Source organism: Trachypithecus francoisi, unplaced genomic scaffold, assembly GCF_009764315.1.
Source record: "Trachypithecus francoisi isolate TF-2019V2 unplaced genomic scaffold, Tfra_2.0 Lachesis_group10, whole genome shotgun sequence".
Classification (NCBI taxonomy): domain Eukaryota; kingdom Metazoa; phylum Chordata; class Mammalia; order Primates; family Cercopithecidae; genus Trachypithecus; species Trachypithecus francoisi.
The window spans coordinates 34,161,297-34,182,729 of NW_022681455.1; the positions used below are offsets into that span (position 1 = coordinate 34,161,297).

Consider the following 21,433-nt stretch of genomic DNA (forward strand, 5'->3'; position numbering starts at 1 on the left):
CCGGCCCAGGGCTTTCCTGCGTCCCCTCCACCGCCGGCTCGCCCCCTGAGGAGGGGGCTGGGCCAGGGCCTCGGCTGACCGGGAAGAAGGGGAGCAGAGAAAAACATGAGTCACAGCCGTGTGTCATTGGAGCGCATTTCAACTCCCTGCATCACAGGAGGTGTGGAAGGCCGCCTCGGGGACCGGGCGCGGGAGGTGCGCCCGAGAAGGCCCCGGGCCGGCCTGCAGGGCGCGCCTCTCCGCCTGCGCCCTTTCCTCCCCCATCGCCCTCCCCGCCATCTTCCCCTTTGGCTTCCTTCTCGCTCGGTGCAACAAGTCTTTGTTAAGCCGGGCGCCAGGCGGGCCACGCGTGGCGGAGATGGCCTGCGTGCTCGGCCCCTGCCCTCAAAGCGCTTCCAGGCGACCTCTGGCCCACCTTTTATTTTTATTTACAGTCTCAGCGTAAGGGCCCAGGTCCCCAAGTGGGCCTGCGTATCTCCAGAACACCATCTAAGTCACCTCAAGGCATGAAGCCTCCCTTGGGTGTACCTGCCAACGAGCCAATCGTTGGTTTCGCTGGAAGGCTCCACCTTGATCATGGCTTGCTGGTGGCCATTAATAAAACACTTTGGATTTCACAAGTTTCACGTTTGAATTTCACAAGACTTGTATCTCACCAATCAGCCACACGCGGGTTGACACTGAAAGGCACATGCTGACACCTGTCCGCCCAGGGGAAATCTACCAGCCCTGTATTTCAGTGAGGGGGCGGCGTGTAGGCCGCGGAACTCTCTAACGAGCGTATTTCTCTTCAACCCCTCGGCCCGCGTGGACCCCCGTCCACCCCCACACACCCTGGGGGGGCCTGGCCCACACGCCCAGGAAGCCCCTAGAGGTGACTCTCCCTGGGACCACTGTACCAGGGAGGAAGGATACCGCCACCCGTCACCACCCCCCGCGAGAAGCTCCTTCGTGACTCCTCTGTGCGTGCCTTCCCACACCTCCTCCGTCCGGGACTGCGAGGAGTGGGCGGTCGACTCGAGTTCGCAGCCCAGGCCTCCCACACGCCCCTCCCCGCCGTCAGCACCCACCCGCGCGGCAGCGGCGGCTGGCGGGCGGCCGCCCTTTTAAATCCCCGGGCTCATTTGCATGGCCCCGCCCCCTGAGTGACACGGCTGGCGCGGGCGGGCCCGTCCCCCCTGCCCCTGGGTCGCTCTTTTTAAGCTCCCCTGAGCCGGTGCTGCGCTCCTCTAATTGGGACTCCGAGCCGGGGCTATTTCTGGCGCTGGCGCGGCTCCAAGAAGGCGTGAGTTCGCGGCCGCTCCGGTGGCTTCTTTTTTTTATATCTATAATTTAGTTAAATTATTTATTTATTGAGGCCGCGCACGGGCCGTGCCCAGCTTCCTGCCCCTCGCCATCCTTCGGGGGAGGGGGAATATTTTTGTCCCCCCGCCTGGCTGTGACACATAAATACCCCGCGGGGGCCTGGGCGGCGAGCACGCGGCGGCGGCGGTCTCTGAGCGCCTCTGCTGTCTCTCCCGGTTTCAGATCCGCATTTGCTACCAGCAGCGGCCGCGGCGGAGCCAGGCCGGTCCTCAGCGCCCAGCACCGCCGCTCCCGGCAACCCGGAGCGCGCACCGCAGGCCGGCGGCCGAGCTCGCGGTGAGTCGTCCCCGGGGCCCGCGGCGGCGGCGGCGGAGGGGGGCGCCGGCGCCCCCGCCCGCACGCCGCCCCTCCTGCGAGCTGCCCGGGGCTGCAGCGCGCGCCGCCGGCTTTATTCCCAGGCCGGGGCGGTGCGAGCCGGCGGCGGGGGAGGGCCGCGCGGCGCGGGGGCGGGCGGCGGGGCCCGGCGGCGCGGGGAGGGCGCCCGCACCCCTTCCCCCGCGCCGCGGGCGCCCTGCGGGGGGCGGGGACCCGGGAAAGGCGCGCGGTGGGGGAGGGGGCGCGCAGCTGCGGCGAGCGCGAGTTGTGCACCCGGCGGAGCCCGGAGGAGCCCGGCGCACCTCGCGCGGCGGCCGCTCCCGCCGGAGCCCGAGCCCGGGCCCGGGTGAGGGGCGAGGAGAGACATGGGCTGCGGCGCGGCGGGAGAGTGGGGGGTCGGGCGCCCCCCGCAGCCCAGGGAAGTTCTGGAAGTGAGGGGGATGGGGAGGAACCCCGAAATTCGGCCCTACGCTCTCTCGGCCTTTCTCTCGTGCCCCCTCCGCAGATGAGGCCGGAGCGCGGGCCTGGGTTTGGGGCTTCACCCCGACCCCACCTCTGGCCTGGCCTGCGCCTCTTCAGCCCCAGGGGCCGGGCCTGCCCTCCGCCCCCACAAACTGGTTTCGCTGCTTTGCTGGGCTCTGTTGGAACTAGTTCCTTTGACTCCCCGTTTCTATTTTATTTTCTTCTGGGTCTTTATTTTGCGGGGAGGGGACGGAGGGAGGGGGCTTTCTTCCTCTCCCCCGCTCCCGCGCGCGCCAGGTTTCCTGCCCCAAGGCGGGCTTGGGTGCCCCCTCTGGCAGGAAGTGGGGCCGGGTGCACCCGCGTGGCGGTGCATGCGGTCGGGGTGCGCTGCTTTCCCGCGCCTGCAGGAGCGGCCTGCGCCCCTCCCCCCGCGCGCCCTGGCCCCTGGTCCCGCCGGCCGGCCTGCAACGGCCGGGCGCAGACACTTGCAGAGTCACCCTGGGGCCGGGTCTGGAGCCTGATGCCTCGGGGGCTTAGCCCTAGCCGCTAGGCGGGTAGGCAAAGTGTCGGGTTGAAAGGGTCTCCGGGAACCTACTTTTTCCTGCTCGCCAACTTGCTGTGTGACCTTCGGCAACTTATCAGACTTCTCTGGGCTACCATTTTACGGGGGACGGGGAAGAAAATAAGGGAACCCCCAAGATAATTTCTCCTAGGGCCTTTGCTGCAGAGTCCTTAAGTATTCCAGGAGCACACTTTGCGTGCACAGCGTGTGGAGGAGACAGGCTTGAGGCCCAAGCGGGCTTATTACAAAGTGAGGGATTGGGGTTAGGCCCTAAATGTAGTTCCTACAAGACAGGCCTCTGATGTTCCGAAACAGGTGGAAGAGACGAGCGTTTCTTGACCTCACTGGAAAGGGCCTCGGGCCTTCGTTTAGCTCGTGGGGGTTTGGCTGAGGGGGATTAAAGGGTCCCCAGCAGCAAGAGGTGGGGGAGGCACCAGATGGTATGAGAGCTTCCAGGGAGACCCGCCAAGATCTCTAGGCAGGCTGGGCCAGGCTCTCTGGGATTCCGGACTGGCTTCGCCCAACTGGAACCCCCTCGATGAGGGGGCCTCAGGCAGACCTTATATGAGGTCAGCACTCGTTTAGTTGATTAATTTTGATGTTTAGTTTGAAGGGGGACCTGTGGTGTAATATAAGATTCTAATCATTGCCTGTAATTGCATAGTAGGCCAAGCCACTAATGATGGAGCAGGATAAATCACCAACCACCTTGTTTAAAAGGGTCTCCAAGTCTGAAACATTATAAGATAGAATAATTAGCAAAGTCCTGCTGTCTGGAGGGTCTCTTGATGCTTGAGAATGGAGGTCCTGGGCCCACCAGAAATCACAAGTTTGCAAAAATGTTTTTTTCCTCTCATTGGGGTAAAAACTTTTTTTTTTCTTTTAAATTAGACACGGGGGTCCCACTGTATTGTCCAGGCTGGTCTCGAACTCCTGACCTCAAGCAGTCCTCCTGCCTTGGCATCCCAAAGTGCTGGGATTACAGGCATGAGTCACCTCAGCTGGCCCATAAATCATTTTCAAATGGTCTAGTTCTTTGGTTAGAGTGAAGATTTCTTTCCATTATTTTAAGTTTTTCTAAACTATTACCTAGTTTGATCCTTGAAGCAGTCAGGAGTAGTTCAGGCAGGTACCTTATAATTACCTTGATCTTACAGATTGAGAGGGTTTCAGAAGTGGAGCCGCTTGGGCCCACCCCTTACTGTAGGCAGGCAGGGATTGGTTACTGGAAAAATGTGTAGCCTAGGCCTCCGGCGTCTCATCCATCCGTAGCCTGCGGATGATAAGGACTAGGATGAAGATGTGGAGAACTGTCGTTTCTAAGCCTGTAGTACAGGGTGTTCAAAATACTGGTTGCAGGCCATCCTTCCAATGGGAAGTTTTAGGAAAACTAAAAATTGATTTGATGGGGTTAATTAAACCCCAACAGACCCTTAAGAAGAAGGAAGATGCTAGAAAATGACCAAGAAGCTTTTAGGATGAGCCCTGCCAGGGGGCCAGCTAGGGTCTGTTAGACGGTGCATTTCAGTTGGAGAATTCTCTGCCCATCTGACAAAGTCCCATCTGACTCCAGTTGGGCAGAGAAGGGGTAAGGGGAAAGAGGAGGATGGCCTTTGGCTTTGGGCTCCCTTTCCTCCCCCACCTCACCCACTGTAGCTTCAACCATCTCCTCCCTCCCTCAATTATACCAATCTTTGAATCCTCCAGGGATTTACCCTGGGTGAGAACAGAGAAGAGAGCTGGTGGGTGAGCACCCCCTAGCTATGCAATTGGCTCTTTTTGGTCCTAAGTCTTGGACCTTGCCAGATAGGCAATATTGTCAGTGAGGTGGGCAGGGGATCAATGTCCGTAGCTGCCAGATCGCAAGGTCTCATTCTTTCCATTTTTTTCCTAGTCCCCACTGAACTGCGTAGACTGGATTTTCTCTTAAAGACAAAGGGCAGCAGTTGGCTACAGAAGGAGGGGATGCTGGCAATACGTCAGACCCCACCTCCCCACACCTTTGTCCCAGGGTGGCCTCACCCATGTAGCTAGGTCTGGACTGGCTGTACCTCCTGGGACCCCCCCCACCCTGCTCCATTGGGGCGGTGTTAAGGCAGGACAACAAAGAGCCCTTCTTAACAGGAGATAGATAAGGAGCTGATTAGGGCCAACGGCCCTTCCCCGCCCTTGGCAGCATCTGGGGGTGGGCATACCCCTCCATCCTGGGCAGAGTAGGAGGCCTCGGGGCCCCTGGGAGCACAGTTTTCTGCAGTGTGCCTTGAAGGTATGGGTGATGAGGAGGTAGAAAATGGCTGAAGTGAGATGTTTGTCTAAAAGCACTTTTCCGTTTCCCAGCATCCCAGCCATCACTCTTCCACCTGCTCCTTAGAGAAGGGAAGATGAGCGAATCGAGCTCGAAGTCCAGCCAGCCCTTGGCCTCCAAGCAGGAAAAGGACGGCACTGAGAAGCGGGGCCGGGGCAGGCCGCGCAAGCAGCCTCCGGTGAGTCCCGGGACAGCGCTGGTAGGGAGTCAGGTGGGTGTCCAAACCTTTGCTTCACTCGGTTTACCCTTTGGGGCTAGGGAGGTACCTGGAGTTTCATTCAGCAGGCGAGAACATGCATGGAGAGTGCAGAATGATTCTGTGCAGTAAGCATGTGGGTGTGTCCTCCCACCTGTGTGTACTCCTGCCCCACTTGCAACTCTGCTCAGATCTCTGGAGACCACCAGGAGAGAACGGGGGGCCGAGGAATTCAAGATGAATTCTGAAGCCAATGGCAGGTCAAACCTAAAGCACCCCAGAGGTCATATACCCAGTGCTTACTTAAAACACTCATCTTTTTCTTAATTTCCAGTCCACTGTGGACCAGTGATTTTAAAATGTAGTAAAGATGCGGTGAATGCGGTGGCTCAGGCCTGTAATTCCAGCACTTTGGGAGGCAGAGGCGGGCGGATCACTAGGTAGATCGAGACCATCCTGGCTGACACAGTGAAACCCTGTCTCTACTAAAAATACAAAAAATTAGCCAGGCGTGGTGGCGGGCGCCTATAGTCCCAGCTACTCTGGAGGCTGAGGCAGGGGAATGGCGTGAACCCGGGAGGCGGAGCGTGCAGTGAGCCGAGATTGTGCCACTGCACTCCACCCTGGGCGACAGAATGAGACTCCGTCTCAAAATAAATAAATAAATAAAAAAGATGAATGAACAAAAATAAAAACACACATAGAAGCTCAGGGTTTTTAATCATTAGATTCAGTGCTCGTAAAATGATTTTTGTCAATTTGCTGTAAAGTTTCTGAGTACTTATGGTTGATTCTTGTACTTCCTCATCCCAGGTGAGAAACAGGTACCTGCGTGGGCCTGCACCTGTTCATGCACAGGCCATGTTATGAGTAGTTCTGGAATGGGCATTGCCCCTGGCACTGTGGATGGAAATTGAAGCCCAAGAAGTCAAAATGTTGGGGAGTTTGTGTCAGTGACCCTCAGAACCTTGGTGCTGCTCTCCCCACAAGGTCCTCATAGAAGGATGAGGCTGCCAGCCTGGCACTGTGGGGCACCCTAGGGAGCATGGCCACTTGGGCTTGTGGGGGGGGTCCCATATTGGCCTCTTACAGAGGTAGCTGTCACCCAAGTGAGGGGTGGCTGTTGATGAAGCCCAGTTACTTCCCTTCCCTGGGGAGGAGGTAAGAGGAGTTGAGGTTGACCTCTGCCCTTTAAACATGATGTAGGTTGTTCACCTGCAGGTTTTCCCTGTCCATAAGGTGGAGAGTGGTCTGTGCTGACCTGGGCCTTGGGAGACACGAGCTGTGATGAGTCTGCTGTGTTGGAATTCGGCAGCCACCTTTAGAGCCTGGGGTGGGATCATTTGTCCTCTTAGCCTAGCTCCCTCAGTCTCCCCTCCTACCCCAGCTGTTAGCCATGGTCAGTGGGAGGTGTCAAGAGGGGTGCTGGATTACTGGACCCTGGTTATAGACAGGCCATGGGCAGCCCCCTAGGAAACAGTAGCTGGCGCGCCTTCACCACGCACCTTCTATGCATTATGCAGCAGCTTTTTATTCTATTTAGGGCTTATTAAAATTTCAGTGGGAATGATGGCAGGGATCTCTGGGGTCCGGCTGTAATTCCCCTTCTCTGGGGGCAGCCTGGATGGGCTCCAGGTTTGTAAGTGCAGGCAGGGAGTGTGTGTCCAGCATAGGTCATCTGAGAGGGTGGGCAGTGATCACGGCACAGTGCTAGATAACCATACATTACCCATTTAATCTCCATGACAACCCTGCGAGGGAAGTCTTCACCATTTATAGATGAGGAAACTGAGGCTCCAGCATTATGTATCCTGCCCAAGATCAGTGTCAGAACTGACACTTGGGCAGAGCCACCTAACAGTATCTTTCTGTCCCCAGAATGCTTTTCCTAGGGGTCTTCTGGGCTCTTGTCATTTTGTGTCTTAGAAATCCGCAGGGAGGCAAGGGGAGGGGTGGGAGGCACTTTGCAAAGATGCTCAAACGGGAGCTTTGGATCCTGAAGGGATTCCTAGGTCAGAGGTGGTTCTTGGTTCTTGCTGACTTAACCTTGTTGAGGAGGCAGAGGGCTGTGTCTTCTAAGGGGATGGAAGCAGGTGGTGACTGTCCCTGACTATCCTCTGTCTTTACAGAAGGAGCCCAGCGAAGTGCCAACACCTAAGAGACCTCGGGGCCGACCAAAGGGAAGCAAAAACAAGGGTGCTGCCAAGACCCGGGTGAGACTTGAGATGGGACCAGCCCTGGGTGGATGACCAGCAGAGGACCCCCCTGTTGGCTCCATGGCCACGGCTGTGGGAAGGTCTGGGAAGGGGCTCAGTCATCCCACTTGTGCACCCCCTTCCCTCGTACAGGGGCGGCAATGAGTCTTTGCTAATTGGGGAGAGTGGGGCAGTGACTAAGGTCTCACTTCTGTGGGGTTGGTCCTGCCCAGGACAATGTGGAGATGAGGTCAGAAGTCCCACGGCTTTCCTGATCTAGAGAAAGGTGGAGTGGGGAGAGTGGAGGGTCCCTGCCAGCCCCTGGGCTGAGAATGTTACCTTCTCCTCTTGGGGTCCCCTGGAGCCTGAAGTGGGGGTGGGGACAGGCAGCAAAGGCCAGATTCACAGTGGCATCAGCCTTTCAGAAAAGTTGTTTTGTTTTTTATTTTATTTTTTCTAAGACACGACTCATATCCTCTGAGTCATGGGTGGAGATGGGAGTAGGGGGCGTGTGTGTATGTTGAGGGGGCAAATGTGGCTGGCCAGTCATCGCCAGCTGGACTTGGGTGGGCCTGTTGGGTGAGAGTGTTGGGCCGCCCTGAACAGGCAGGTAGGTCTGCCCCTCCCTCACCACTGGGCATTGGGTGAGCACTATTGAGCATTTTGGACTTAGGAGATATTTTCTCTAACCCTCTAGAAAACCACCACAACTCCAGGAAGGAAACCAAGGGGCAGACCCAAAAAACTGGTAGGTGAAGAAGCAGACTGCTGCTTGCCTCGTGGGCTCTTTGAGTGAGGGTGTTAAGTACACAGTACCTAATGCTATGCACCCCCTATGGAAAGGCTGTCCCTGACCTGCTGAGACATCAGATTTTACAGAAGTCCAGAGCGGGGAAGGTGCCTGGCCTGGGCTGTGCCCATGAGAAGTGAGGGGTCCCAGGTACAAACCAGACCACATCCCCCTGCCCTGCCCTAGTTGTGTGTGGGGGGGTCCCTCTCCTGCTTCTAGAATCCTCAGAACTTCTGGGGGAAATCTGGGAAGTCATCTAGCCTGGGTCCCCCTCAGTTAGAGATGAGGAAAGGAAGCCACAGGGGCAAGGTTTGTCCTTCCTAAAATCCTCTGGAGAATAGAAACAGTGAAGGAGCTGGGCCCTGGGAGGGGTCGGTGCTGGAGTTCTCATGTGACCCACCACACCGCACTGAAGGGCACCATCCACTTCTGGGCCCTCAAACAGCTGGTGCAAAGGCTCGGTGGGCTGAGTCAGGAGGCTGCCTCTAGGGGGCCACTGCAGTTAGGGTCACCCAGCCTTCCAGCTCCTGGCCCTCTCTTACCCCCAGCCTGCCCCCTCAAATCCCTGAAGCTGTCATTCCTCGAGCTGAGCCACTGCTGGGGTGGAGGGGGGTAGGGGGTGCTGCTGGCCAGGCCCCAAGAGTGAGTAACAGGAAACAAGTTGTTTTGGAGTTTGTGCCTGGCACGGGGGCTGTAGCCCCGTGTGGTGTCCCGACATTCCCGCCCAGTGAGTGAGCCCCGGCGGCACACACTTCCCCTTCCTCCCCACCCCGGCCTGGGGTCAGCCCTCGGCCACTCCCGAGGGCCAGGGCACCACAGCGCAGCATCTGCCCCTGGTTCCCCTGCACCCACCAGAGGGCTCATGTACCTTCTAGCCACCCCTTCCCATTCCTCCCCCAGCCACCTCTTCCCCACCTCTTCTCCCCTAGGGAGCCAGTCACGTCCTGAAGCTCAGTGCTGCCCTGAGCTCTGCCCTCCTGTGCTCCATGGGCTTGGGGGCCAAGGGGGCTTGGCTTCTGGCTCTGGGTGACAGCAGCATGTGTGTGGGGTTTTTTCCTCCTTTTAAATTCTTTTTATGAATGAAGCCGGGCCGTGGAGGTTGCTGAGTCACCCACACACTCAGCCCTGACTCATCCCTCTTCAGAAGAGCCAGGGAGTGCAGGGAGCGGGTGGGGGCCAGCCTCTGGGGGTGGAAGAGGGGGCCAGGCCAGAGCTCACACCAACAACTGCCCACTTCGCAGGAGAAGGAGGAAGAGGAGGGCATCTCGCAGGAATCCTCGGAGGAGGAGCAGTGACCCATGCGTGCCGCCTGCTCCTCACTGGAGGAGCAGCTTCCTTCTGGGACTGGACAGCTTTGCTCCGCTCCCACCGCCCCCACCCCTTCCCCAGGCCCACCATCACCACTGCCTCTGGCCGCCACCCCCATCTTCCACCTGTGCCCTCACCACCACACTACACAGCACACCAGCCGCTGCAGGGCTCCCATGGGCTGAGTGGGGAGCAGTTTTCCCCTGGCCTCAGTTCCCAGCTCCCCCCACCCATCCACGCATACACACATGCCCTCCTGGACAAGGCTAACATCCCACTTAGCCGCACCCTGCACCTGCTGCGTCCCCACTCCCTTGGTGGTGGGGACATTGCTCTCTGGGCTTTTGGTTTGGGGGCGCTCTCTCTGCTCCTTCACTGTTCCCTCTGGCTTCCTGTAGTGGGACCTGGGAGGGTTCCCCTGGCCTTAAAAGGGGCCCAAGCCCCATCTCATCCTGGCCCGCCCTACTCCACTGCCCTGGCAGCAGCAGGTGTGGCCCGTGGAGGAGGTGCTGGCCCCAGGATTCTCCCAGCCAAACTGTCTTTGTCACCACATGGGGCTCACACTTTTCATCCTTCCCCACCTTCCCTAGTCCCTGCACTAGGTTGGACGGCCCCCTTTGGCTCCAGGAAGGCAGGAGGGGTGTGTCCTTACTGCCCCCTTTGGCTCCAGGAAGGCAGGAGGGGTGTGTCCTTACTCCCTCTTCACTGTGGCCGCAGCCCCCTTGCCCTCCGCCTGGGATCTGAGTACATGTTGTGGTGATGGAGATGCAGTCGCTTGTTGTCCAGGTGAGGCCCACAGGTGAGCCCTGTGGCCGTCACCTGAGGTGGGCTGGGGCTGCTTCCCTAACCCTACTTTGCTTCCGCCACTCAGCCATTTCCCCGTCCTCAGATGGGGCACCAATAACAAGGAGCTCACCCTGCCCTCTCCCAACCCCCCTCCTGCTCCTCCCTGCCCCCCAAGGTTCTGGTTCCATTTTTCCTCTGTTCACAAACTACCTCTGGACAGTTGTGTTGTTTTTTGTTCAATGTTCCATTCTTCGACATCCGTCATTGCTGCTGCTACCAGCGCCAAATGTTCATCCTCATTGCCTCCTGTTCTGCCCACGATCCCCTCCCCCAAGATACTCTTTGTGGGGAAGAGGGGCTGGGGCATGGCAGGCTGGGTGACCGACTACCCCAGTCCCAGGGAAGGTGGGGCCCTGCCCCTAGGATGCTGCAGCAGAGTGAGCAAGGGGGCCCGAATCGACCATAAAGGGTGTAGGGGCCGCCACCTCCCCCTGTTCTGTTGGGGAGGGGTAGCCGTGTTTGTCCCAGCCTGGGGCTCCCCCTCTGGTTTCCTATTTGCAGTTACTTGAATAAAAAAAAAAATATCCTTTTCTGGACTGGAGTCTCCTGTGGTGTGTGCCCCTAAAGCCTGGGGCAGGTAGGGTAGGTGACACTTGTGTTCTGGCCCAAGGGCTGTGGGAAGGGAGGGGAAATAGCACTGGAATCACCTCAGGAAGGTCATTTTAAGCCTCTTGATGAAATCAACAAAACCCCTAGCCACAAAACGTTTTATTTACAAAATATATACTGAATACTATACATCTGGCCCCATCACCATGGAAACAACTCCAAAGCCCTCCTGGGGATTTATGCCCAAGCCAAGCCCAGGAGGGCTAGAGAAAGCAAAGGTGTCTCCCAGTCGCCCCCATCCCAGAAGGAAAACCTCCCATGAGTGCCTGTGGGTGGGCAGTGAGCTTGACACCCACAAAGGGCAGAAGGCCTGGGGGTAGTGAGGTGATGGTGAGGGCGTGGGAAGCAGGTGCTGCTGAGGGTGGATGGAGGGAGAAATGGAGACCCAGCACCCAGCAGGGGGAGCCAGGTGACGGCAGGGCCTCAGGCAGTCCAGGACCGCAGGCTCTGAAGGGTGGGGCAAGGGGGTCAGGTCACGTCTTGACATCCAGCAGCGGCATCCGCTTGTGCTGGTAGCCACTCTGCCAGCCATGTACCACCTGTCGGGGAGGAGACCACACCACAAGGCTGGGCTGTGTTCCCTGGGAGTCTGTAGCACTCAGTTACAGCCCAAGTAAGCAGGACCAGGCTCTGGTTTCAGTGTGCACGAGTATGGCTGGGAACAGGGCTAACCCCCACCTTGCCTCATTCTACCCCTGGCGCCCAAGTGCTCACCTTGGGGTCTCCCATGTCAGAGAGAAGCTCCTGCTCAGCCTCATGCAGTTCCTCGGCTGGGTCATAGCTGTACATGGGGAGCAGGTGATGGCGCAGCCGGTCCACCCTGGGGAGCAGGGGAGGGGACTCAGCCTAGGAGGCCCCCCAACCCTCATCAAACACCTGGCTGCCCCATCTCACCTCCCTCTCCCAGGCAGGGGCACTTCCAGTGGGTGCCTTTTGGGACACACTATAGCTCCAAGAATACAACCCTGATGCTACAAAGGGGCTTTCCCCAGTGAGTGACCTCAGGCCGGGGCAAGGAAAACAAAATTCAGGCTTGTATCAGGATGGCTGAGGGACTCTTACAGAAATCTCAGAGCCTATGAGCAGGAATTTCAGAGTGGGTGTGGGGATAGGGCGGGTGGGGAGACAGGGACACTCACCGCTTTTTCTTCTGTACATACATCACCTGCAACAGAGACACAGCACTGTGGGGGCTGCTGAGCCCAGGAAGGCCCACAAGCAGAGAGAGGCCCACCTCCACACCCTTCACTCCCTCAACAGGACAGTGGGGACTCTGTGCAGACTGGACCAGGCCCACCCAGCCCCTGCCTTAGCAAAGCTGTGGGTGTCTGTGTGTGTATATGAGGGCTCCTTACCACAGCCACCACCACCCCGACCAGGGTGATGAGGAAGAAGGGCCCCAACACATAGCCCACCATGGAGTCGCTGTTGGCCTGGGGGGCATTGGGCACAGTGGTGTTACTCATGACATCAGCAGCCGGAGGGCTGGGTGGTTGGTCAGCATGGGCAGTGGCACTTCGGGAGGGCGCCTCCACTGGGCTCCCTGGGGAGGAGGAAGGGAGGTTATCAGTTGCACCCAGGTGACATCCAGACTCTGGATCCCTCCCCCAGAGCTGGAGATCTATGAAAACTGGTCCCAGGTCAAATCCTGGGAGGAGGGATCCTCCAGATAGATGTACTGGGTGTAACCCTCCAGTGAGTCTTGGCGAATCCTGTCAGGAAAGGGGATCAAGGGAAGGCCTGGATCCAGGGCTGAGTCCTGCCCAACTCCTATCCCTATATCAGGGCGGGGCCCAGCTCGAGACATTGACAAGTCTCAACTTCTGGGGAAAGAAGTGCAGGTTTCCAGTGCCTGCCCCAGCCCTTTTGGGGCATTGGGCTGCCAGTACCTGTCCAGTGGAGCAAAATGGATAAATGAGGTCTAAAGGAGGGACCTGCACTGCAGCCAGGGGTGAGGTGGGAGCATCTGAAGGAGCCCGCTTCCATCCTGGTCCAATCCCACTTCAAGTGATGGGCTCCATCCCTGAGTTCTATGCCCTTGTCCCTGGTGTCACCTTAGACATACAGCCCGAACACCCTCTGCCCCATCGGTTTCGTGTGCCAGGGTGGACACGAGTGGGTAAAGCTGGATTGTATCTTCAAGATGATGTCACCTTCCTCTTGTCTCCACCCAGGGCTCCGCCCAGGTCCCTCCCCTCCTGGCCTGGGCTGACAGGCAGAGGTGGAGAGGGTCAGTCCCCATCGACAGAAGCAAAGAAATCGTCCTGGGGCGGTTTGCACGCTGATGGCCCAAGGTCCGCGACCCAGGTTCGCTTGAGTCTCTATCAGAGGGCAAGGTATGAACGACCTACCCCCGTGTCCGTAGGGCACGGGGCATCGAGCTTGCCCTTACCCAGTCGTATGCTCATCGTCCCAGGCCAAGGGGGCATGCCAGGGTGGGGAGGGCGTCAGGCCGCTGCTAGGATGCGGGCCAGCAACAGCGGACAGGAGGTGGTTCCCACGGCGCTGGGAGGCTCAGGCCGGAGGTGGGGGGTGTTGGGGGACGCGGATGAGCCGCCCCGCGCCCGAACATCCTGGAAGCCCGGCACCCCGAGGCGTGGACCCGTGCCGGCGCTCTGCAGCCCAGCCGGCCTGGCCATGCCTTACCTCCCGCCGCTGCAGCCCCGACAGGAACGCCCTCGGTTGGCTCCCCGGCCCCGGAAAAGCCGTCAGGCGCGTGATCAAAGGACCCGGGGAAATGGGCCGGGCCTCAGCGCCCGGGCGCAGCCAATCCGGTAGCGGAAAGCGGGTGGCCTGGAGATTTCTGGAGCCGCCAATCCGGAGGCGGGGGTGGGCGGTGCGAAGGCGGGGACAGCGGGACTTGCAGGGTCCGCCCCGCGGCGGCAGGGGGCAGCCGAGGGCTACGCAGCGGGGGAGGAGAGGGCGGCTCGGGGCAGGATTGGGCAGGGCGGGGCGCGCGCAGTTTTCCAGAGGCCCCTGGCCCGCTCGCGTCGGGAGCTCGGATTCTGGGAGGTCCCTGGCGACCACCTCACTCACCCGTCTCGTTGCAGCCAGAGTAGGGTCGCGCTGCGCTCTAACGTTGAGCCCAGGCCCGTCGCGGCAGGACCCTGCTCCGGGCCCACTCGGCCTCCTTCTGTGTTTGTTCCCTGGCCTTCGGGCTGTGCTCGACTGGTGGAGTGCGGCAGGACTGGGCTACCGGGGGCCCTGGCACGCCCACCCTCTCTGCGCCTTTTTTTTTTTTTTTTTTTTTTTTTTTTGAGATGGAGTCTGGCTCTGTCGTCCAGGCTGGAGTGCAGTGGCGCGATCTTGGTTCACTGTACCCTCCGTTTCCTGAGCTCAAGCGATTTTCCTGCCTCAGCTCTCCAGTAGCTGGGATTATAGGCGCGCACCACCACGCCCGGCTAATTTTTTTGTATTTTTAGTAGAGACAGAGTTTCACCGTGTTGGCCAGGCTGGTCTCGAACTGGTGACCTCAAGTGATCTGCCTGCCTCAACCTCCCAAAGTGCTGGGATTTCAGACTTGAGCAACCGTGCCCGGCCTATTGTGAGGATTAAATGATGACATGAGCAGGGAGTTTACCACATAATATCCCCTGAAATGTTAAGTTCCTCCTGTTCACCTGTTTCCGGTTTTAGGGAACACACGAAGCGGCGGGGTGAGGTTCCCCTGGGTCAAAGGCAACTTGCTAAGTCGGTAAACTTGGGTCAAAGCTTTTGTGGTCTTATCATTAAAATGGCACACATTTACTGGGAAAATCTGACTAAGGCCAGTGGAATTTACCAGTGTCAATATTCTGGTTGCGATTATTACATTTTGTAAATCGTTATCATTCTGGGATTTTTTTTTTTTTTTTTGAGACGGAGTCTTGCTCTGTCCCCCAGGCTGGAGTGCAGTGGCCGGATCTCAGCTCACTGCAAGCTCCGCCTCCCGGGTTCACGCCATTCTCCTGCCTCAGCCTCCCAAGTAGCTGGGACTACAGGCGCCCGCCACCTCGCCCAGCTAGTTTTTTGTATTTTTTAGTAGAGACGGGGTTTCACCGGGTTAGCCAGGATGGTCTCGATCTCCTGACCTCGTGATCCGCCCGTCTCAGCCTCCCAAAGTGCTGGGACTACAGGTTTGAGCCACCGCGCCCGGCCTTTTTTTTTTTTTTTTTTTGAGACAGAGTCTCGCTCTGTCACCCAGGCTGGAGTGCAGTGGCGCGATCTCGGCTCACTGCAAGCTCCACCTCTTGGGTTCATGCCATTCTCCTGCCTCAGCCTCCGGAGTAGCTGGAACTAGGGGCGCCCGCCACGAGGCAGGGCTAATGTTTTTGCATTTTTAGTAGAGACGGGGTTTCACTGTGTTAGCCAGGATGGTCTCGATGTCCTGACCTCCTGATCTGCCCACCTTGGCCTCCCAAAGTGCTGGGATTACAGGCATTGGGGGAATTTAAGCAAAGTGTACACAATCTCTCTGTATTATTATTATTATTATTATTATTTGGAGACGGAGTCTTGCTCTGTCAACCAGGCCGGAGTGCAGTGGCACGATCCTGGCTGACTGCAATCTCTCCCTCCCAGGTTCAAGTGATACTCCTGCCTCAGCCTCCCGAGTAGCTGGGACTACAGGCGCCGGCCACCATGCCCGGCTAATTTTTGTATTTTCAGTAGAGACGAGGTTTCACCATGTTGGCCAGGCTAGTTTCGAACTCCTGACCTCAGGTGATTCGCCCACCTGGGCCTCCCAAAGTGCTGCGATTACAGGCGTGAGCCACCACACCTGGCCTCTCTGTATGATTTTTTTTTTCTTTTTTTTCTTTTTTTGTTTTTTTGAGATGGAGTCTCACACTGTCACCCAGGCTGGAGTGCAGTGGCGCGATCTCGGCTCACTGCAAGCTCCACCTCCCACGTTCACGCCATTCTGCCTCAGCCTCCTGAGTAGCTGGGACTACAGGCGCCCGCTGCCATGCCCGGCTAATGCCCGGCTAATGTTTTGTATTTTTAGTAGAGATGGGGTTTCACGGTGTTAGCCAGGATGGTCTCAATCTCCTGACCTCGTGATCCGCCCGCCTTGGCCCCCCAAAGTGCTGGGATTACAGGCGTGAGCCACCGCGCCCGGCCCTCTCTGTATGATTTCTTAGAGCTATATATGAATCTACAGTTACGTCAAACGTGTGTGTGTGTATACATATGCATATATATTATTTATATATATATATATATATATATAGTTTTGTAGCAGACCCTCCTCTACCCCCCCAAAATCACACATGATTGGGAAAACTGACTGGCAGATTATGGAAATCACCCAAGAACATCAAGGTTCTGGCAGCTGAACCAGGCTAAAGCCCTCCTGGATCACCAGGTGGTAATGAGCAAAAGGCATGATCTAGGTCACCCTGTTCTTGCCAGAGGAACCCTTAGGGGCAGATGTGAGGTTCTGGGAGCCCAGGCCCTATTAGCTAGAGGCAGCCAATGGTGCCAACATGGGTGAGTTGCTTCGTCTGGTCCAGCCACAGGTTTCCTCAGGCCCTTCCAGGGAAGGCTGGATGAGGGCAGGTCTGGTGCAGAGGTCAGAGGGTAGATGGAAACTTTGATCCCTTGTCTCTAGACACCACCATCTGACTGTGGTGGGGAATCAAGGATGGAGGGAAAGGATTGAAAGAAATGCGTGAATCTGGAAGCTCCAGCTGGATCTCCTACTGCTCTCAAGCTTTTGAGTCTGGAGAGTAGGGAGACCCCTCATCCTAGGCTTCTGTCAGACAGAGCTGGGCCTGCCACGTCTTGCAAGCAAGTTGGGGGTAAGTGATGGGGTTTGAGAACTTAGGCCCTTGTGACTGCCCACACATTCAACTTTTGTCCAGTTCCTCAGGCCTTCTAACCACAAATCTTGAGAGCCCTCTATGAGCAGGCCCAGTGATCACATTGGTTAGAGGGGTATGTGGAGAAAGCCACTCTCAGGGCCAGAGACCCAGTAAAGATTTTACTTTCTTTTCTTTTTTTTCCCCTCTCCTGAGACGGAGTTTCGCTCTGTCATCCAGACTGGAGTGCAGTAGCACGATCTCAGCTCACTGCAACCTCTGCCTCCTGGGTTCAAGCGATTCTCCTGCCTTAGTCTCCCGAGTAGCTGGGACTACAGGTGTGCACCACCATGACTGGCTAATTTTTGTACTTTTAGTAGAGACGGGGTTTCAACATGTTGGCCAGGCTGGTCTCTGACTCCTGACCTCAGATGATTCACCTGCCTCAGCCTCCCAAAGTGCTGGGATTATAGGCGTGAGCCACCTGCCTGGGTTTTACTTTCTTTACTCCTAAGAGAGAACACCCTTGTGAGCTAGGCAGGGCAGGTGGAGCAACCGTGATTTGCAGATGAGTCAATTGATGCCCAAGCAATGTGATGACTTCTCAGGGCCCTTGGCCTGATCATTAACGGCAGAGTGGGATGAGATGACAGGTGGGCCTCTCTTCTTGGACAACTCTCTGCTGACAGCTGCCCCAGAGCTACATTTGAGGCCTGGTGTCTTCCTGTGTTCAAGCTTCATATCTGATGAGAGTACCTCCAAGTATAGCCAGGAAAACTGCCGCTCTGCCTTCCCTCTTCATGCAGCTGCCATTTCAGGAAGCGGGGGACTAGGGTGGGGTTGAGACTACATTGTGCTTCACTGCTCGAGTTTTGACTGCCTCCTTATCCATGCTGCTGTGGTTAGTGCCTGGACTTGTCTGCCCACTTCAGCTAATGCCTCACTCATCCTTGTGTCCTCCAGCTCTGGATGCACTGAACAAACCAAAAAAAGCAAGACCTGAAAGGATTGAACTATTTTCAGTTAACTTCTAGAATGAAGCTCAAGAAGATTTATAGGAAGGCAAAAATACCCAGTTTTTATAATATCTGACATCCGTTAAAAAATGGACCCTGGTGGCCAGGTGTGGTGGCTCATGCCTGTAATCCTAGCACTTTGGGAGGTCGAGGTGGTGGATCACCTGATGTCAGGAGTTCGAGACCAGCCTGGCCAAAGAGGTGAAACCCCGTCTCTACTAAAAATACGAAAATTAGCCGGGCATGGTGGCAGGAGACTGAGGCAGGAGAATCACTTGAACCCAGGAGGCACAGGTTGCAGTGAACAAAGATCATGCCATTGCACTCCAGCCTGGGTGACAAGAGTGAAATTCTGTCTCAAAAATAAAAAAAAAAAGGACCCTGGCTGGGTGCAGTGGCTCACACTTGTAATCCCAGCACTTAAGACAAGGAATGTATGAAAAATATCCCAGTGATCTTCTAGAGATGAAAACTACAGTATCAGATTTTAAAAAAACCATACTGGACAGGATTAATCACACTGGACAGAATTAATGGCAGGTAAGATATTACAGAAGAAAAGACAAGTGAACTTGAGGGCATAGCAATAGAAACTATCCAAAATGAAACCCAAAGATTAAAAAATAAAAAATATAAAAACAAAGAAAAATGAAAAAAGGATCAGTGAGTTGTGGGATAACCGTAAATGGCCTAATATATGGATAATTAGAGGTCCAAAAGGAGAAGAAAAAAAGGACAGAAAAATATTTGAAGAAACCATGACCTAAAGCTTTCCAAACTTGAGCCAGGCGCGGTGGCTCACTCCTGTAATCCCAGCACTTTGGGAGGCCGAGGCAGGTGTATCACCTGAGGTCAGGAGTTCAAGACCAGCCTGACCAACATGAAGAAATCCCATCTCTACTAAAAAATACAAAAATTTGCCAGGCGTGGTGGTGCATGCCTGTAATCCCAGCTACTTGGGAGGCTGAGGCAGGAGGATCGCTTGAACCTGGGAGGCAGAGGTTGCGGTAAGCTGAGATCATGCCATTGCACTGCAGCCTGGACAATAAGACCAAAACTCTGTCTCAAAAAACAAAACAACAACAACACAAAACTTTCCAAACTTAAAGATGACTATAAACCTACAGACCCAGGAAGCACGATAAACCCAGGCACAAGCAACATGAAGAAACTATGCCAAAGCACATCGTAACCAAATTGCTCAAAGCCAGTGGTAAAGATGTTACACACAGAGGAACAATGTTAAGAATGACATAAGATTTCACTGGAAACAATCCAGGTGAGAAGATGGTGGAGCAACATCTTTTAACTACTTAAAGAAAAAACTCTCAGTCTAGAATATTGGGGAAAAAATCTGTCAAAAACAAGAAATAAAGATGTTTTCAGGCCGGGCGTGGTGACTCACACCTGTAATTCCAGCACTTTGGGAGGCCGAGGCGGGTGGATCACTTGAGCCCAGGAGTTTGAGACCAGCCTGGGCAGCATGGTGAAAGCCTGTCTCTACTAAAAATACAAACATTAGCCAGTCTCATAACCCGGTCTCAAAATAAATAAATAGATAAAAATTGAACCATAAAATTAAAAAATTTTTGAAAACCATGTTTTCAGATATACAAAACTGAAAGGAATCATCACCAGTAGACCTGCACTGTAAGAACTGTTAAAGGAAATTCTTCAGGCAAAAAGGTAATTGTACCAAATAAAAATATGATCCAACAAGAGAAAGAAATAAAGAGCATCCAAATCGGTAAAGAGGAAGTCATACTGTCACTCTTTGCCAATGATATGATCTTTGACAAAGCAAACAAGAACATAAAGTTGGGAAAGGACACCCTATTCATCAAATGGAGCTGGGATAATTGGCTAGCCACATGTAGGAGAATGAAACTGGATCCTCATCTCTCACCTTTTACAAAAACCAACTCAAGATGGATCAAAGATGTAAATCTAAGACCCAAGACCATAAAAATTCTAGGAGATTACATCAGAAAATCCCTTCTAGATATTGGCTTAGGCAAAGACTTCATGACCAAGAACCCAAAAGCAGATGCAACAAAAGCAAAGAGAAATAGATGGGATTAATTAAACTAAAAAGCTTCTGCACAGCAAAATAAATAATCAGCAAACAGACAACCCACAGAATGGGAGAAAATCTTCACAATCTATACATCTAACAAAGGACTAATATCCAGATTCTACAAGGAACTCAAACAAATCAGCAAGAAAAAAGTGGGCTAAGGACATTAATAGACAATTCTCAAAAAAAAAAAACCAGATATACAAGTGACCAACAAACATGAAAAAATGCTCAACATCACTAATGATCAGGGAAATGCAAATCAAAACCACAATGTGATACCATCTTACTCCTGCAAGAATGGCCATAATCAAAAAATGAAAAAACAGGCCGGGCATAGTGGCTCACACCTGTAATCCCAGCACTTTGGGAGGCCTAGGCAGGCAGATCATGAGGTCAGGAGATTGAGACCACCCTGGCTAACACAATGAAACCCCATCTCTACTAAAAATACAAAAAATTAACCAAGTGTGGTGGTATGCCCCTTAATGTCAGCTACTTGGGAGACTGAGGCAGGAGAATCACTTGAACCTGGGAGGTGGAGCTTGCAGTGAGCTGAGATCGTGCCACTGCACTCCAGCCTGGGCGACAGAGCCAGACTGACTCCGCCTCAAAAAAAAAAGAAACAAAAAACAATAGATATTGGCATGTATGTGGTGAAAACGGAACACTTTTACACTGCTGGTGGGAATGTAAACTAGTACAACCACTATGGAAAACAGTGTGGAGATTCCTTAAAGAACTAAAAGTAGATCTACCATTTGATCCAGCAATCCCACTACTGGGTATCTACCCAGAGTAAAAGAAGTCATTATATGAAAAAAGACACTTGCAGCTGAACTCAGTGGCTCAGCACTTTGTAGTCCCAGCACTTTGGGAGGCCGAGGTGGACGGATCACCTGAGGTCAGGAGTTTGAGATCAGCCTGGCCAACATGATGAAACCCCGTCTCTACTAAAACTACAAAAATTAGCTGGGCATGGTGGCACACACCTGTAGTCCCAGCTACTTCGGAGGCTGAGGCATGAGAATCGCTTGAACCCAAGAGGTGGAGGTTGCAATGAACCGAGATCACGCCAGTGCACTCCACTCCAGCCTGGGCAAAAGAACGAGACACAGCAAGACCTTGTCTCAAAAAAAAAAAAAAAAAAGAGAGAGAGAGAGAAAGAAAGAAGACACTTGCACACACATGTTTATAGCAGCACAATTTGGAATTGCCAAAATATGGAACCAGCCCAAATGCCCATCAATCAACGAGTGGATAAAGAAAATGTGATATATATATACACACCATGGAATACTACTCAGCCATAAAAAGGAATGAAATAATGGGATGTGCAGCAACCTGGATGGAGTTGGAGACCATTATTCTAAGTGAAGCAACTCAGAAATGGAACACCAAACACCTATGTTCTCACTTGTAAGTAGGAGCTAAGCCATGAGGCTGCAAAGGCATAAGAATGATACAGTGGACTTTGAGGACTTGGGGGAAAGGGTGGGAGGAGGTGAGGGATATAAGACTACACACCGGGTACAGTGTACACGACTCAGGTGATGGGTGCACCAAATTCTCAGAAATCACTGCTAAAGAACTTACCAAACACCACC

The 21,433-nt window shown here is 54.8% G+C and overlaps 2 protein-coding genes across 10 annotated transcripts; one reads left to right on the forward strand and one right to left on the reverse strand.

Moving 5' to 3' along the window:
• The first annotated feature begins 768 nt into the window (after positions 1-768).
• On the forward strand, positions 769-9,643 carry HMGA1 (high mobility group AT-hook 1). 5 transcript variants are annotated; one of them, XM_033216843.1, is made up of 6 exons: positions 769-1,285; positions 1,528-1,641; positions 5,042-5,220; positions 7,335-7,418; positions 8,098-8,148; positions 9,432-9,643. In XM_033216843.1, the coding sequence occupies exons 3-6, from the start codon at positions 5,086-5,088 to the stop codon at positions 9,483-9,485; spliced, it is 324 nt and encodes a 107-aa protein (XP_033072734.1). In that variant the 5' UTR covers positions 769-1,285; positions 1,528-1,641; positions 5,042-5,085; the 3' UTR covers positions 9,486-9,643. The 5 variants fall into 5 exon arrangements, with proteins under 5 accessions (XP_033072734.1, XP_033072737.1, XP_033072738.1 ...); XM_033216846.1 differs by having other exon boundaries at positions 1,123-1,285; positions 5,042-5,187; XM_033216847.1 differs by lacking the exon at positions 1,528-1,641 and having other exon boundaries at positions 1,149-1,285; positions 5,042-5,187.
• A 1,391-nt stretch (positions 9,644-11,034) lies between these two features.
• On the reverse strand, positions 11,035-14,124 carry SMIM29 (small integral membrane protein 29). 5 transcript variants are annotated; one of them, XM_033216842.1, is made up of 5 exons: positions 13,600-13,748; positions 12,369-12,496; positions 12,093-12,118; positions 11,668-11,773; positions 11,035-11,492 (listed from the first exon to the last, which is right to left on the reverse strand). In XM_033216842.1, exons 2-5 carry the CDS (start codon positions 12,417-12,419, stop codon positions 11,427-11,429), a joined length of 249 nt encoding a protein of 82 aa, XP_033072733.1. In that variant the 5' UTR covers positions 12,420-12,496; positions 13,600-13,748; the 3' UTR covers positions 11,035-11,426. The 5 variants fall into 5 exon arrangements, with proteins under 5 accessions (XP_033072733.1, XP_033072730.1, XP_033072732.1 ...); XM_033216839.1 differs by having other exon boundaries at positions 13,346-13,746; XM_033216841.1 differs by lacking the exon at positions 13,600-13,748 and adding an exon at positions 13,990-14,124 and having other exon boundaries at positions 11,036-11,492; positions 12,309-12,496.
• Positions 14,125-21,433: the final 7,309 nt, after the last annotated feature.

What these genes read in the sequence shown, in the direction of transcription:
- SMIM29 (XM_033216838.1), bottom strand. Translation starts at nt 13,382, where the DNA reads ATGCCCCCTTGGCCTGGGACGATGAGCATACGACTGG. An exon ending in GACGATGAGCATACGACTGG is followed by an intron (nt 12,497 to 13,345) that starts GTAAGGGCAAGC and finishes CCTCCTCCCCAG; the next exon opens with GGAGCCCAGTGGAGGCGCCC. An exon ending in CTGACATGGGAGACCCCAAG is followed by an intron (nt 11,493 to 11,667) that starts GTGAGCACTTGG and finishes CCTCCCCGACAG; the next exon opens with GTGGTACATGGCTGGCAGAG.
- HMGA1 (XM_033216843.1), top strand. Translation starts at nt 5,086, where the DNA reads ATGAGCGAATCGAGCTCGAAGTCCAGCCAGCCCTTGGCCTCCAAGCAG. An exon ending in CAGCGCTGGTAGGGAGTCAG is followed by an intron (nt 5,221 to 7,334) that starts GTGGGTGTCCAA and finishes CTGTCTTTACAG; the next exon opens with AAGGAGCCCAGCGAAGTGCC. An exon ending in AGGGTGCTGCCAAGACCCGG is followed by an intron (nt 7,419 to 8,097) that starts GTGAGACTTGAG and finishes CTAACCCTCTAG; the next exon opens with AAAACCACCACAACTCCAGG.